Source organism: Diabrotica virgifera, chromosome 8 (genome assembly GCF_917563875.1).
Source record: "Diabrotica virgifera virgifera chromosome 8, PGI_DIABVI_V3a".
NCBI classification, from domain to species: Eukaryota; Metazoa; Arthropoda; class Insecta; order Coleoptera; family Chrysomelidae; genus Diabrotica; species Diabrotica virgifera.
Genome location: NC_065450.1, coordinates 230,033,018 through 230,050,098, shown reverse-complemented (window position 1 = coordinate 230,050,098; position 17,081 = coordinate 230,033,018). Strand labels below are relative to the sequence as shown.

Here is a 17,081-nt window from a genome sequence, read left to right as displayed (position 1 = left end):
AGAGAAAAAATTTAATTTTTTTTAAAATAAGTGCATGTATGTACATTCGGAAAAATTAAAGAATACCCGTGAACGATCACGTCAATCACATATTTTGTATTTGCTGTTCTTTTTTCATAAATAACAAACGAGAGAGATAGATTATTAATAATCTGAATATGTAATTGATGTGATCGTTCATGGGTATTCTTTCATTTTTCCGGCTGCATGTATATATAAAAAGAGATACTAGTTTAATATTACATAACTACATAAGTTGTGGATGACCACGCAGCATTGTCTATGAACATTTTTTATTGAACTTTTCGATTTTCTTTCTGCATTCTTCTATCAAAATATCATATTGGTACAAAATAGAATTGTGATCCTTGCCTTTTTTCTTTAGAAGCCTTGCGTCCAATGCACCTTTCTACTTTCAGGGTATAAGTTTTCTTGGGTAATGTTCTAAACTCTAAAAAATAATCTGCGTTATTAATGTCTCGCGGAGAGTACCTAGCTATACTGTCATTAAAATAAGCAATTTTTCCTTCCAGTTAAAAACCACTAACAAATCTACAGCAACTGATCTACATACAGATTTGAAGGACATATTGTGTCGCTTACAAAATTTCTCGAGCCATCCACCAGAAGCTTTCATATCAACGCTTAGTTCTCTTGCAACTTCTAATGCCTTTTCTTGAAGAATTTTACCAGAAACAGGAATATTTTTAGACCAAACTTCACAAAACCAATGGAAAACAATTATTTATAGGTCTAATGCTGTAGCATCGGTTTTCAAAAATTTTCTTTTAGCTTCCAGGTTTCCGTTCTCAGAAAACTGATTAATTAAATCACTTTTATGGTTTAAAATTTCACTGGCTTGAGGTTTTCCAATTCCAAATTTTTCAGTTAACTGTCTAACACTTAACTTATGCCTCTCTACATAATGAACCACATCGACTTTTTCTTTCAAACTTTAAAAAAATCTAAACTAGACATAAAATTTATTATGAAATTTCATCCGAAAATAAAATTTTTAAGAAAACATTCATAAAAATACAACGACGGCTATTGGATATGCCTAATCAGACATTCCGGTTAAAATTCTTAAATCCTTGATTCAGTCAAAACACAATTAACAATTTAATTAACAATGTAATTGTTAACATGCTAAATTACATATCCAATACTTTTTATCCACAAAAGAGATCTGTGCAAATCGATCTTATATCGTATCTTAGACTATTTCTAATCATCAGACGCCTTCAATAAGCCTTCAATATTTAATATCAATATCTCGTAAAATTCCTACAATATCTCCGAAGAAGAGTAAGGATTAAGTAGAGTTACCTATGACAGTGAGATCCTTCATTTCCGAGTCCTTGGTAAAGATGGGCGTATCCATAGAAACCACACACGAATATGATCCCGAGGCTGAGAAATCCAATTTGGAAAGCTGGATTTGTTTTTCGCTGCTGTTCGCTTTCTGTAACAAGTAGAAAATTGGTTTAGAATGCGTAAGAGATGTGCGAGTGTTCTTGTTGTTCTTGTGGTATTTTCTAACTCTAACCGAAATACATATATGCATTAGGAATTTGAATTGTGTAAAAGATCCTGGCGATGGTGAATATTTTCAGATATAAATCGTATAGACCAGGGTAATAAGGTTTTTCCATGACACTTGAACAGCCAGGGTACTAAAACGTTTTTTCGACAGGTAGCACCTATAAGAGCAAATTGTAACTATTTCCTGCGTAGGATCAGGCGGCTATTTTTATTTATAAACAATTAAGTGTCAAAAAAAGGCATTTTCAATTTTTTCAAATCAATGGAAAACAGGGGAACTTATGTTTTTTTTTAGTACAAACATCTTCGAGATTATGGAAAAAGCTTTAAAATGACGTATTACAAAGTTTGATATACTGATTTATTGTTAATATAATTGCGAAAAAAGGTTGGAATTGCAAAAAAAAATATTTTCGCAATAACTGTTGTCAAAATTAGTGTACAGCTTTGAAATTTTTGTCAAATAAGGGTTCTTTGGTGCTTAATAGTGATAAAAATTTCAAAGCGACTCATTTAATTGTTTAAATTTTATTCAAATTGTTTATCCCAGAGAGCATTTTTTTGCAATAAGATAAGTCAGAAGAAAATGACGTTAGGACTATTCCGCAGGTGTCAAATGACAGAGCATGAGCTATATTTTGGACTTGGTTTAAAAAAGTGAATAAAAAATGCATTTATTAATAATAAACTAATATGAAAAAGTATCGTAAATCTTTCCTTATTAATTTTTATTTTGTTATATAAGGAATTATGCATATGTATTACAATTTTTTATCAATTATGATATAGATAATATTATTTCGTAGTTGTGCACTTAAAACAGGGTAAAAAAGTCAAATTTTTTCGAAAAAGTTATTCAAAAATTTATAAAGAAAAATTGACGATACTTTTGCATAATTATTTATTACTAATAAATGCATTTTTATTCACTTTCTTAAACCATGTTGAAAATGTAGCTCATGCTTTTCCATTTAACACCTGTGGAATGGTTCTAAAGTCATTTTTTTCTGACTTATGTTATTGCAAAAAATGCTCTCTGGGATAAACAATTTTTAAAAAATTTAAAAAATTGAATGAATCGCTTTGAAATTTTTATCACATATTAAGCACCAAAGAACCCTCATTTCACAAACATTTCAAAGCTGTATATTAATTTTTACAACAGTTATTAAAAAAATATTTTGTTTTGCAATTCCGACCTTTTTTCGCATTATATTAGCAATAAATGAGTATATCAAATTTTGTAATACGTCATTTTAAAGCTTTTTCGATAATCTCGAAGATATTTGTACTAAAAAAATCATAAGCTTCACTGTTTTCCGTTCATTTGAAAAAAGGGGAAAATGCCATTTTTTGACAGTTAATTGTTTATAAATAAAAATGGCCGCCAGATCCTAGGCAGGAAATAGTTATAATTTGTTCCTATAGGTATTACCTGTCGAAAAAACGCTTCAGCACTCTGGCTGCTGAAGTGTCACGAACAGGGTTTATTTTTGCCTTATTAACCTGGCCTAGTAGTATTAGAAAAATGTCATGCATATTTTTTATAAAAATTATATAATTTTATATTTTATAAATAAAATTTTATTCTTGTTTAAAGGTTTCGGCTATTTTTAGCCATTTTCAATAAGCACTTTAATTATTTAAACATTACTTAAATACAATTTATATTTATATCTGCACTATTTGCTAGTTTGCGATGGAATGCAAAAAGATATTTAAGCCTAAAACCAGATGGAGGATACTTTTGAAATCTACGACTGCTTCAGGGTCTTGCCACTAGGTGACAAGTCCTAAGTGTCAGAAGTATCGGCTTACCGTGCAAGAGGTAAAGTGTTAATCTTCCATACAGGTAACAATTCTCTAATGAATAAACAATATTTCTTGTGAGAGAAATGAGAAGTCCCAGATCTAAACAATAAATCTGAAACTTCTCGTGCAACCACTTTCTGGTAACATCCTTAATCCCTGCCTTTTACGGAAAAGGCGAAAGGGACTCTTCAATTCATCCAAGGAAAAGATTCGTCTAGGAAAAATTCCTTTATTCGTCGTCTCTTTGCTTTGTAAATGGTAAACGCAGAGATTAAGATGTTAACAGAAAGTGGTTCCACGAGAACTTTCAAAGTTATTAAATAATTGATGGATTCGACCGTTACTTGATGGAAGTTCATTTTATCTAACAATAAAACACTGAAAACGTTTGTTTTCTACACTTCCACAAAATTTATTACAACTATCTGACTACAGCTGTTTCGGCAAAGTGCCTTTCTCAAGTGATTTAGTTCATTATGTGTTTGCCTTTTTAAAGATTTTAACTGAAGAGGTTGAGGAGTGGGGAGCTGTTGGTCTCGAGTTGGTCATTCAGAATTATATCTTTATTTTTCAATTTATTAATTTCCATAGATTCTAATAAAGATAGCTTAAGGCCTTTATTTTGAATATGCAGAATTTAAAACCCTTCATTGAAAGAATGATTATGATCTAGAAGGTGAAGTGCGTATGTAGAAGTGTCTGTTTTTCTATTGTTGAAAGCCCATTTGTGTTCTGCTATCCGTTTGTCAAAAGTTCTGCCAGTTTGACCGATATAAGTTTTCGGACAGTCACCACAAGTTAGTTTGTAGACACCACTCTGTAGTTGTTTTCTCTTTCGGCTCTTACTGTTCTTAATATATTTGCTTAAGTTGTTGTTAGTTCTGAAAGTTGGTGTTATTCCTTTCTTTTTTATGTATCTGGCTATTTTTGTTGTTATCTTGCCAGTATTTGTGGTAGAGCAGAAGGTCCTGGGTTTTTTCTGTGGTGGTGAATAGACTAATTTCAGGGCTTTCTTATAGAGTTTTTGGTTTAAACTTTTATTAACTGTTTGTTCGTTATAGCCATTGTTTACTGCTATTTTCTCAATGACGTTCAGTTCTGTTTCGAAGTCATTTTTTGACATGTGAATTTCTGTCGGTCTATGTATCCTGCTATGGTAGGCTGCTAATTTGTGTGGTGTAGGATGGGATGATGATAGCAGCCTACCATAGCATGATACATAGACTGACAGAAATTCCCATGTCAAAAAATAAATTTAAAATAGAACTGAACATCATTAAACAAATAGCAGTAAACAGTGGCTATAACGAACAAACAATTAATAAAATTTTAAACTAAAAACTCCATAAGAAAGCCCTGAAATTAGTCTATTCACCACCACAGAAAGAACCCAGTACCTTCTGCTCTATCACATATACTGGCAAGATTACAACAAAAATAGCCAGATACATAAAAAAGAAAGGAATAACACCAGCTTTCAGAACTAACAACAACTTAAGCAAATATATTAAGAACAATAAGAGCCGAAAGAGAAAACAACTACAGAGTGGTGTTTACAAACTAACTTGTGGTGACTGTCCGAAAACTTACATCGGTCAAACTGGCAGAACTTTTGACAAACGGATAGCAGAACACAAAGGGCTTTCAACAATAGAAAAACAGACACTTTTACATACGCACTTCACCTTCTAGATCATAATCATTCTTTTACGTACGTATGGGGAAGCGAATTCAAACATAGACTGTTTTTAATTTTTTATAATATTTGTTGTATAAAGGAAGAAAAAAATATAAAGGACGCCATGATTTATTAGGAAAGATACTTCATAAATAACTAGCCAAGGAACTGGGAGTTCTTAAATACAAAATTTCCTTTATCATTAATCCTTAAAAGTATAATTTTGACAGCTTTACTGGGACGATACTGTCATCAAATATTAAGAAGTGGTACACAATAATTATTAACAAACTATAATCAATTACTTTTAATGGGAAATAACCCACAATTTTACCAAAAAAATGATTTTATTATTAACGTTTCGAAGCCCAAATCGGGTTTCGTTGTCAAAATACAAAATACTACTCATACAAATACGGTAGTATTTTGTATTTTGACAACAAAATCCGATTTGGGCTTTGAAACGTTAATAATAAAATCATTTTTTTGGCAAATTGTGGCTTATTTTCCATTAAAAGTAATTGATTATAAAAATGCCACAAGAAAATAGTTCAGAACAACATTAATAAACTAGCTAAACAAAGAACACTGATTGACGTGCCAATATAAGTAGCCAAGAGACCTGAAGTATATTTTAATAGAAAACAACGTAGAATAAAAAGTATCCGAAGATACCATATTTTATCCTCTCTACTACATAATGCTGAAACAGAAGTAGAGATTGGATATATAGCAAAATAACGTAGCGAGAATGTTGTAGTATAAATATAGCAGACTACAGTAAACCAACAAGTCTAAAAATATATTGCAACTCTTTAAGAAATGGCTCACAAGACAAAAACAGAACTATAACGTGTTGTTAGAGTACCATCTATCACAAGGGTGGTCAAAGAAAAGGACCTGCGAAGAGTCAACAATGACAGAGAAGTCATTTTTACAAAGACGTCTATTATTATACCCAGATCATTTCTTATGTAATCAAAAGTACTATATTCTATTAGCTAGCAACAAGAAGTCCAATATATCGAAAAAAAAAATAAAAGAATAGACTAAAAAAAATTGGAAAAAACTTTATTGCTTACGAAGCAATGAAAATTGGACAGGAAAAATAAATTAGAACAGCTGACGACTTATGACAGGAATGATTTTCTATTTTAATCGCTAATCTTTGTTAATAGATACGACACCGGTAAAAGAAGAAGAATAGTCTACAGAAAGGAGAGCTGATAAGAAAATGGAAAAGGCACAATAAAGCTCTACCGCTTATGTGCTGTACAATACGTTACACAAAGGGGAAAGGTTTTATTGGGAAGAAATCTGGCAGTACTTTCTGGTACCTTTCCGGTAATGTCTTTTGAAGATCTTCTACCCTTTTTTTGTATCTGGTCTCTACAACTACTACATAAATTTAGAAGAGTAAATTTCTGGTAGTTACTACATAGGTACTTGCCATCACCTCCTTTTGTATATTTGTGGCTGATGATTTTGGTCTGAACTCCTACTAAATTTTCCTCCCTTCAATATATTTCTAAAACGAAAACAATTCCAATGAAACCCCAACAAGGAAACGGAAAAAATAACAGGCAATTTCTTTTGTGTACACATTTGAACCTCGCTTTTCGCTTAATTGCAAAACTTTAACCCAGGTGCGTGATGATCCCGGTAGAGATTCGCCGATAAAAACGCTGGCCTGACATCCAGCGACTTCATTTTATGGAATTGCAACAAAAGCCAACAACAGAGTGTACGAGAATGGATAAAAGGAGAATAACGACAAAACTTTAGTCTCGTGATATAAACGCGTACGTGAACGTATTCGCATTCGCATTGCGAACAAAAACGTTTGTTTACGGATTTTATGATGAGCCTACATGAAAGCAGCAAGGTTCATATGGTTCAGAGGTTAAGTCTAAGTCAGACATAAAACATTTGATAGAAAATATATGTATTCAAATACAGTTTTCTATATTTTCAACGTAAAACAGTTATGCTTAAATGTAGATGGAAATCCCAAATTCAAAAAACAACTACATATAATAATTTTTATCCTAAGTCATGCTATGAGAAGAACAGAAAATAACACATTTTGCAAACGTCAGCAATTACAAGATTTGTTAGTAATCATTGGACGCATTAAATGTTCTTATGATCAAAAAGACATGGAGAATACGACTGTAATATCCACTCTGGGTAAAGCAACCATCAAAGCGAGAGTAGGTGGAGGCTGTCCACAAGGAGGAGTACTGTCACCTCTACTTTGGGCATACTTGGTAGATGTTCTTCTCAAAGATCTGTGCATACAAGACACTTCGCTCAAAAAGACAGCACTACAAGGCCTAAAACCACCGGTGCTGGGAGGAACAGAGATTTTATTTGCCAAATAAACAAAATACCTTGGGGTATATTTTAATCATATACTTACATGGAATACTCACATCCTGAAAACAGCACAGAAAGCTACTATATTCTTGGGTGTATGTAGTAGAAAATGTGCGGTAAGAATTGGGGACTTAACCTCAAAATGACCCTATGGTTATACACAAGGGTTATTGGACCAATGATAATCTATGACTCGGTTATCCAGTGTTTCTGTTACGTGTATACTATTGGTGAAATACCCTAGGAATGGCTTAAGTCTGTCTTTGTAGCCATTTTCGAAGAAGCAGCGGGCAAAAAAAATGAGAGGAATATAGGTTAATTAGTCTGATGAACCACATATTGAAAATTTTTCTTCGCATAATTCATTGAAGAAAAAAATTTCTAAAGTGGTCTTTATTATTAGACCAGGACTAATCTGTAAAAAAACGTGTATTTTTGGATGTGAGAGGTGGCATTCGGATCTTCGCAGATAAAGTTAGGTGACACCCTCAGTAATAATAATTAACTTATGCTGCTTCTCAAATATGCCCGTAACATTAATAAAAAAATTAAAATATTTAAAAATTTTGAAAAACATCGATTTTTTTCTGCTTTCTTTGCTTATAACTTTAAAACGGTTCGTTTTGTAAAAAAGTCGTACAGAAATAAAATAAAGATAATTGAATTTTGTATGATATACGACTGGTAAAAAATGTCTTAAGGTATTATCTTTTCTGCAATATAGCAATAAATACAAAATAAGGGGGCAAAATACGCCTGTTGTTATTCAATGTTTCTTAACCACTTTGGTGGCACTTAGAACCTTAGTAATTCGCTTAGAAAATTCTTATAACTTGCTTAAATGGTCTACCAAATTTCATTAAAATCGACTTAATAGATTTTGCATAATAAATTTGCAATATAAATGTTTTTAAAAAAGATCAAATTTTTTAAAATCTTTCTGAACAAAAAGTAGACCAATTAGAAGTTGGCTAATTTTTTACATATAAAGAATGTTCTACCTATCTAATACACTTTACAGAATTAAAATCGGATTATTTAAGGAGCCTCTGCAATGTTTTAAAATTATAAAAAAAATTTGGGCTTATAAACAAATTAGCTTTGTTTAATAATAAAAAAATTAATTTTTAGCAATGCAAATAATTAAAACCGGTATAATTTAAAATAAAATAGCAAGTCAGCAGCATTGCAATTGCAATTTTTCGATTTTTTAAATGTTCCACCGTGTTTATCTCGAAAACTATGCATCCTACGAAGAACATTTTTTGCTTAAAATTACCTAAGAAATACAAAAAAAATGTTTTATTTTGCGGAAAATCGATGTTATGTAATTCCTCAAGTTCTTTGTTTATAACAATCTTATCGACATCCGGATCAACTGTTACCCAAAAAATTCGTGTTCTACAGGTCAAAATACATAAAAAAAACTTGGGTCATTTCATCTAAATAAAGGAGCCCGTAGCACCCCCTCCTGGACAGAGCACTAATTTGTTTATAAGCCACAAAATTGTTTATAAATTTAAAACATTGCTCAGGCTGCTTAAATAATCCGATTTCAATTCTGTAAAGTGCCTTAGATAGGTAAAGTGCTTCTTTATATATAAAAAAATTGACAAATCTTTGTATGTTCTAGTTTTTGTTGTGCAAGATTTTAAAAACCTTAATTTAAAAAAAAAGATTAGATTGCAAAATTATTATGCAAAATCTAGTAAGTCAATTTTAATGAAATTTGGTGGACGGTTTAAGCACATTACAAGAATTTTCTAAGCGAATTAGGAAGGTTCCAAGTGTAACCTAAGTGATGGAAAAACATTGAATAAATACAGGCTTGTTTTGCCCTCTTATTTTATATTTATTGCTATTTTGCAGCAAGGGTGTTGAATTAAGACATTTTTAGCCAATCGTATTTGATAGAAAATTTAATTATCTTTGTTTTATTCCTATACGACTTTGTTCCAAAATGAATCGTTTTAAAGCTATAAGCAAAGAAATTAGAAAAAAAAACGAAAATTTTTGAAATTTTTAAATATTTTTTTTATTAATGTTCCGGGCATATTTGAGAAGGAGCATAAGTCAATTATTATTAAAAAAGTTATCACCTAACTTTATCCGCAAAAGTCCGAATGCCACCTCATCCACCTAAAACAGATCCTTCCTGGTCTATATGTACAAAGAAGGTATTAGTACTCTGTCTAAGTTTCTGTTTTAAAGGCTCGTCAGATAGTGATATAGTAACAGGTTGAATATATTATGTTTGAAGAAAATTATTTAATCATATTTTCCAAAGGAGAACACTTGAATATGTAGTCAACTTTTTTAGATGACAAGATGGTGTTTACAGAAACCACTCTACGTCATTGAACTGGGTCCCTTCTTCTTCATATGCCATATCAGAATTATCTGACGTTGGCATCACCATTGCGAAGGCTTCTCGATCTTCTGCAATATAGAATAATTTATTGTCCTGCATTTATTTGAGTCCATTCACGAATATTTTTTAAAGAACAACTTGTTTTTTTTTTCCTACACTTTTACAGCCCTCTATTTTTCCTATAAGGATCAATTATTGTAATATTTTACATCGATTTTCTCTCACTATATATCCCAAATAAGGCATTTTCTGATGTTCAATATAGTTTAGCAGGTCTCTATTTTTCTTAACCCTCCTTAGTACTATCCAACTATGAATTCACATTTCCAATGCTTCTATTCTGTTCGCGGTCTATACTTTTAGCGTCCACACTTCTGCACTATACAAAAGTACGGAGCAAACATAGCACTTAACCGTAATTTGTCTTAGTTCTAAATTTAGATGATTATTGCAAAGAAATGACTTCATTTTCATAAAAGTAGTTTTAGTCATTGCTATTATACGTTTTATTTCTAGGTCTGGATCTAGTTGGTCCTGTATCACAGTTCCCAAATATGTCTTTTTACGAACTCTCTCAACTTGAACTGCATTTAATTGAAGCTGTGCACCTGGATGTGCGTTACGAATAAAAACTAAAAATTTGGTTTTGTTTTAGTTTATACTAGGCATATACTAATGGGTTCCTATCACTTAAAATTTTAGTGCAGTCACTGAAGGTGGATATGAGCTATTACCTCCGATTTCGTTGAACCTCCATATATTTACATGAAAATTGGTGAGTGGTGAGAGGATATCTCAAGGAACAAAGGTGACATGGTGCCAACTTGCGCTTTTACCCTGGGGGTGGATGCCACCCCTTCTCGAGGGTGAAAATTATTTTATTGAAAATAACCCCATAATTCGATAGAGGGACAAATTCTAAGCAAAATTTATTATATAAAGTTATTAAAATAAGTGAAAACTTTTTGAGTTATTGAAGATCAAATATTTTAATTTTCCTTGCGAAAAATGCATGTTTTTAACCGATTTTTCATCAATAACTCAAAAACTATAAGTTTTTACAAAAAAGTTATTATTACTAAAATTGAAATTAATAAGAAACAAAATAAACTCTTTACTAGAAAAACCTTTTAGTGTTAACTAAAAGTGAGTTACAGGTAATTGAATATAATACATTTTTTTCCGCGAGTAAAAAAGGCTAAGTATTCCAACTGAAATAACGGGAAAATGATGCATTTTATAACATAAACTTATTAAACATTTGTCAAAGTACTTAAAAATATCTATCAAATGAGCCCACGAACATGTTGATATCATTAAAATTTATGCAACAAAATTTTTTCAAAATTTATCTTTTAAAAATTTTTCCTAAAAGTGTTTTTTTTATAAACTCGATCTATTTTTACGATATCAGGTTTATCTAAAAACCGTTTGAAAGATAATTTCAAGGGCTATTTAGCCACGTTGAATTTAATCTTTTAGACAACTTACTTTTTTTTAATAAAAGGTTAAATTACCCCGGTTGCGTGGTTTTTACAGCAAAATTTAAGATTTAAACGTTTCTATCTCAGTTATTTTTTATCCTAGGAAATAGTAAAATAGGCAGAGTATTTGGCACAGAGAAAACTAAAATTTGGTTATATTTCATTTTTTACGTATTTTTATTACGTATATACGTTTTATACGTATTAACTGTTTTTGGAGTTTTATCAAAAGAATATGAAAATTACAATAATTTTAAAAATTATGATTTCTTTAAATTACACCTTTTTTTCAAAAATATGCAATTTAAACCGGTCAAAATTATTGAAATCATTACTTATGCTAATATAAAGAAGTTCTTGTGAGGATTACTATACGTTTTAATTTTTGTGGAAATGGCGTATGTTTTATTTTTCACTTTTTCCTAAAAAATTCGAGAGGGTTCTGTTATTTTCATCATAACTTGCTTAATTTTGACGGTATTAACTTGTTCTGAAGCTCATTTAATAGGTATTTCAAAGTATGTTGATAAATGATTAAAAGGTATATTTTATACTTAGCATCGTTTTCCCGTTATTTAAGCTTGAATACTTAGATTAGAGTACTCGTCGAAAAAAATACACATTCAATTGCCAATAACTCACTTTTAACTAACATTAGTTTAGTGCTTTAAGTGAGGAATGTATTCAGTTTTTTATTGTCATCAATTTTAGTAATAATAACTATTTTGTAAAAGCTTATAGTTTTTGAGTTATATGTGAAAAACCGATTTAAAACATGCATTTTTTTACGAAAAAATAAAATCTTTGGTCTTTAATAAATTAAAAAGTATTGATTTATATTAATAACATTATATAACAAATGTTGCTTACAATTTTCCCTCTATCGATTTATGGTATTATTTTTAATAAAATAATTTTCACCCCCGAGAAGGGGTGGCATCCACCCCTAGGGCAAAAGCGCAAGTTGGTATCATGTCACCTTTGTTCCTTGAGGTATCCTCTAATTACTCACCAATTTTCATGAAAATCGATGGAGGTTCAACGAAATCGGAAGTGAAAACATTCAGTGACTCCACTATTTCAAGATACTCTTATTTTTCGGACAGATCAACAATAAATAGACAGTTTGTTACTGTTGTACGTAATTTTCGTTCCGTCTCTCCTCTTTGCTTCCCTTGTTTTTCTGTTCTCTCAATAGTAATCCGAATCAAAAACTTATCTTAGTAATATCCTCTTTCTACGTAATATACGAACAGCAGCAAATTAACATAAAGATACCGTATAACAGATGTCGGTACACATGCTTGTTGCAAACCCTGACTCTTTCATTTCCGGAAAAATTACTCTTATCCTAGAGTCCAATTACAAATGTAAATTAGATCTCGCAGCAACTGACACACGAATACGGCTCTAAATGTAGAGCAAGATCTCAAATTGTTTCTTTTTAACGGAATGTATATTTACGTGGCTGTTTTCAGGAAAATGCATTTAAACAATAACAGCTACTAGGATTTCGCAAACTTTGCAGTGAATAATTACATACTACGAATTAACATGGTATAATGTGTGGCATATTTTATCATAAAATGCTGAATAAAATTCGCAATTTAGGTTTAAAATATAACCGCAGTACAAAGAATAAAGTAAAAGTGAATGGTTTAAAAATGAATATATTTATATTTTATATACCCTCATGTGGAAATTAGGCCAGGGTAATAAGACAAAAATATATCCTTTTCGTGACACTTCATCAGTCAGGATACTGAAGCGTTCTTTCGACAGGTAATACCTATAGGAACAAATTATAACTATTTCCTGCGTAGGATCTGGCGGCCATTTTTATTTATAAACAATTACCTGTCAAAAAATGGCATTTTCCTCTTTTTTTTCAAATCAACGGAAAACAGTGTAACTTATGATTTTTTTAGTACAAATATCTTCGAGATTATGGAAAAAGCTTTAAAATGACGTATTACAAAGTTTGATATACTCATTTATTGTTAATGTAATTGCGAAAAAAGGTCAGAATTGCAAAAAAAATATTTTCTCAATAACTATTTTAAAATTTAGTGTACAGCTTTGAAATTTTTGTCAAATGAGGGTTCTTTGGTGCTTAATATGTGATAAAAATTTCAACGCGATTCATTCAATTGTTTAAATTTTGTTCAAATTGTTTTTCCCAGAGAGCATTTTTTTTTCAAAAACATAAGTGAGAAAAAAATGACCTTAGAACCATTCCACAGGTGTCAAATGAAAGAGCATGAGCTACATTTTCAACATGGTTTAAAAAAGTGAATAAAAAATGCATTTATTAGTAATAAATAAGTATGCAAAGTTATCGTTAATTTTTCTTTATAAACTTTTTGAATTGCCCTGAACTTTTTTGCCCTTATTTAATTGCACAACTACCAATTATCTATATCACAATTGATATAAATTTTTAATAAATATGTATAATTTCTTATATAACAAAATAACAAGTTTATAAGGAAAGATTTACGATACTTTTGCATAATTATTTATTACTAATAAATGCATTATTTATTCACTTTTTTTAAAGCAAGTTGAAAACATAGCTCATGCTATTTCATTTGACACATGTGGAATGGTTCTAAGGTCATTTTCCTCTGACTTATGTTATTGCAAAAAAATGCTCTATGGGATAAACAATTTGAATAAAATTTAAACAATTGAATGAATCACTTTTAAATTTTTATCACATATTAAGCACCAAAGAACCCTTTTTTGACAAAAATTTCAAAGCTGTACACTAATTTTGACAACAGTTATTGCGAAAATAATTTTTTTTTGCAATTCCGACTTTATTTGCAATTATATTAACAATAAATGAGTATATCAAACTTTGTAATACGTCATTTTAAAGCTTTTTCCATATTATCGAAGATATTTTTACTAAAAAAACCATAAGTTTCCCTGTTTTCCATTGGTTAAAAAAAAGGATGTCTGTATTTTGTACGCACGTAAGAAGTTATACTTCTATTATATGATTTCAACGAAATCAATATACTTTAAACAATTTCTCTACTACTTTCCAAAAATTTTTATTAAAACAATCCAAAAAATAAAAAAAATAAAAGAATAAAACACACAAAAACACATTGAAAAATGCCACAAATGATTTCTGAACAATAACTTTTGCCAAAAATTTTAATTAAATACTTATTTTCTGGAAAAAATTATATAATAATATACTAACAATCATAAAATCTATAAAAAAAAAAATAAAAAAAATGATATAACTTGCATTGGGCTTGAACCTACTTCCCGTGTATCCCGCCGTACGAGAGTCGAACCGATTTCAAACTGCACCAACTTCGCGTATACGTCATGTGGGAATATACACAAACTGAACAACTTTTTGACATTTTGTTTATATGAATTTTTATTAGTTTGATTTTTGTCGAATTAAAATACAACAATATATAGAGTAAGAAAACGATACATTAGACGAAAATTTGTAGAAAGTTTGTTCGTAATCAGATTATGTAAATTAAAGCATTGCCTACTAGGGGTATAGCATAGTAAGTACTAGGTAAGTACATTATTGAAGTTATACTTCTTTACCGGCGATAGAGGGTGAATTTTTATATGTTAAAACCTATCAGCCCGGCGCACGCGCATTATAACTTTGTTCTGATTGGATGTTCAAATGGCATGTCAAAAATTATCCGATATGGCAGCTGTAGGACAGCTGTGGTTTGGAGGTAAAGGTAAAGGTAAACAAATGTATAATATATTAGTTTTATTGTTGTGAGGACAGAAACAAAAAAGTTTATAATATTGTAGTGACTTTTAAATAGTTTTTAAAAGCAACAGGTACGTAATAATTGTTAATGTATCATGGGTATAAACCTACCTATTTGATCTGCAAAATACATAGTATGTAATACTTTTATTTATATAATTTGATTACCATCAAAATTTCTATCAATATTTACCTAATATATTGTTTTCTTACTCTATGTTTTGTTGTATTTTTTCAATTCTAAATCATTTCAATTCAAAATTAAAATAATTTGATCAATTTTCAAAATATCAAAATATCACAAGTTTAATCCGTTTAGTTAGTCGATCTTCGTAAATAATGACACATAGTGTCCATGGCTAAGCGTGAAGGTGAATGAATTCGAATACCAACCGCGCTTATCAGCGCTGGTTCGAGTCCCAATAGAAACTTTCTTTTTTGTTTTTTTTTAATACATTTTATGATTGTAAGTATATTTATTATATAATTGTATTTTCAGAAAATACGTATTCAGTTAAAAAAAATTTCGACAATTAATGTTCAGACATCATTTGTGGCTGGTTTAATGTGTTTGTGTGTGTTTTATCCTTTTATTATTTTAATTTTTGGTACTGTTCTAATAAAAATGTTTGAGAAGTAGTAAGTATAAATTAGTTTAATATTTAAACAAAATATAAATAAAAAGTATATTAATTTCGTTTAAATCATACAATAGAAGTATAACTTCTTACGTGCGTACAAAGTACACACACATTCTTTTTTTTTTACATTTTCCAAATAGGTATGAAGATAATTTTTTATTGGAATACAACTGAAACATTTAGAATTACGTACTTGTGGCTTTTCAAAACTATTTAAAAAGTCACAATAATTATAAATTTGATTTTATTGCTGTCCTCACAACAATAAAAACTAATATATTATACAACATTTTTGTTTACCGATAACCTCCATATTGAACAATTATTGACAGATCATTTCAACACCCAATCAGAGCCCGTATAAAGACTAATACCAAACTGTCGGTGTGCGCATGCGCGCAGATCAATATAAATTCACCCTCAATCTCAATCGCGCCTAAAGAAGTATAACTTCAAAAACAGGATAACAATGGAAGGAAATTTTTCAAAACAATTCACAGTGAATAAAGGACTGAAACAGGGTGACTCTCTATCCACAGACTTATTTAACTTGGTACTAGAACACATAGTAAGAAGGATAAAAATTAGTACAAGCGGTACCATATTTAAAAACAGACAGTAGTTTATAGCTTACGCTGATGACCTAGTCATCCTAACAAGAACAAAGAAACACTTCCAAAAAATATTCCAAAAGTTCGAAGCGGAAGCAAAAAGGTATGGATTAAGAATCAACCAAGGAAAAACACAATACATGGTAATGAAAGGAGATATAAATAAAGAGGATATGAAAGGAGAAGGAGATGAATATAAATTTAAGGAAGTATTAGAATTCGAATACCTGGGAGTCACTGTAACCAATATTGGAAGGGAAGAAAAAGAAATTGATAAAAGATTATTGAAGGAAAGTCGAGTTTTGGGTGCCTTAAACACGATATTAAAAGCAAAAAATGTATCAATAAACGCGAAAATCAGAATGTATGAAACGATAATATGGCCCACAGTGTTGTATGGAAGCGAAACGTGGGTAATGAATCAAACAAGAGGAGAAGAAGGTACAAATATGGGAAAGGAAGGTCCTGAGAAAGATTTTTGGAGGTATACAGATAGCGGAGAAAACCTGGAGGAGACGAACTAATGAAGAAGTAATGAGGATGTATGGGAGACCAAAAATAACGACAAAAATACGAGCCCAAAGAGTTTGGTGGCTGGGATATATTACTCGAATGCCAGAAAGTAAAAACGTCAAACGAGCATTGGGAAAAAGGAGACGAGGTCGCCCAAGGAAGAGATGGTTAGAGGCTGCAGAGAGGGATTTAGAAGAAATCGGGGTGAAGAACTGGAGAAAGAGTGCAGAGGACCGAAAAGAATGTAGAAATATTATCCAGAATTTAGAAGCCGTAGGCCT

At 30.6% G+C, this 17,081-nt stretch overlaps 1 protein-coding gene across 1 annotated transcript in view; it reads right to left on the bottom strand.

Annotated features, from left to right (window-relative positions):
• Window positions 1–17,081, bottom strand: part of LOC114328657 (uncharacterized) — a 669,257-nt gene that overhangs the window by 162,498 nt on the left and 489,678 nt on the right. The window contains exon 3 of the mRNA XM_050659768.1: window positions 1,330–1,465. Within this exon, the coding sequence (XP_050515725.1) occupies window positions 1,330–1,465 (136 nt within the window). The remainder of the gene's footprint in view (window positions 1–1,329; window positions 1,466–17,081) is intronic.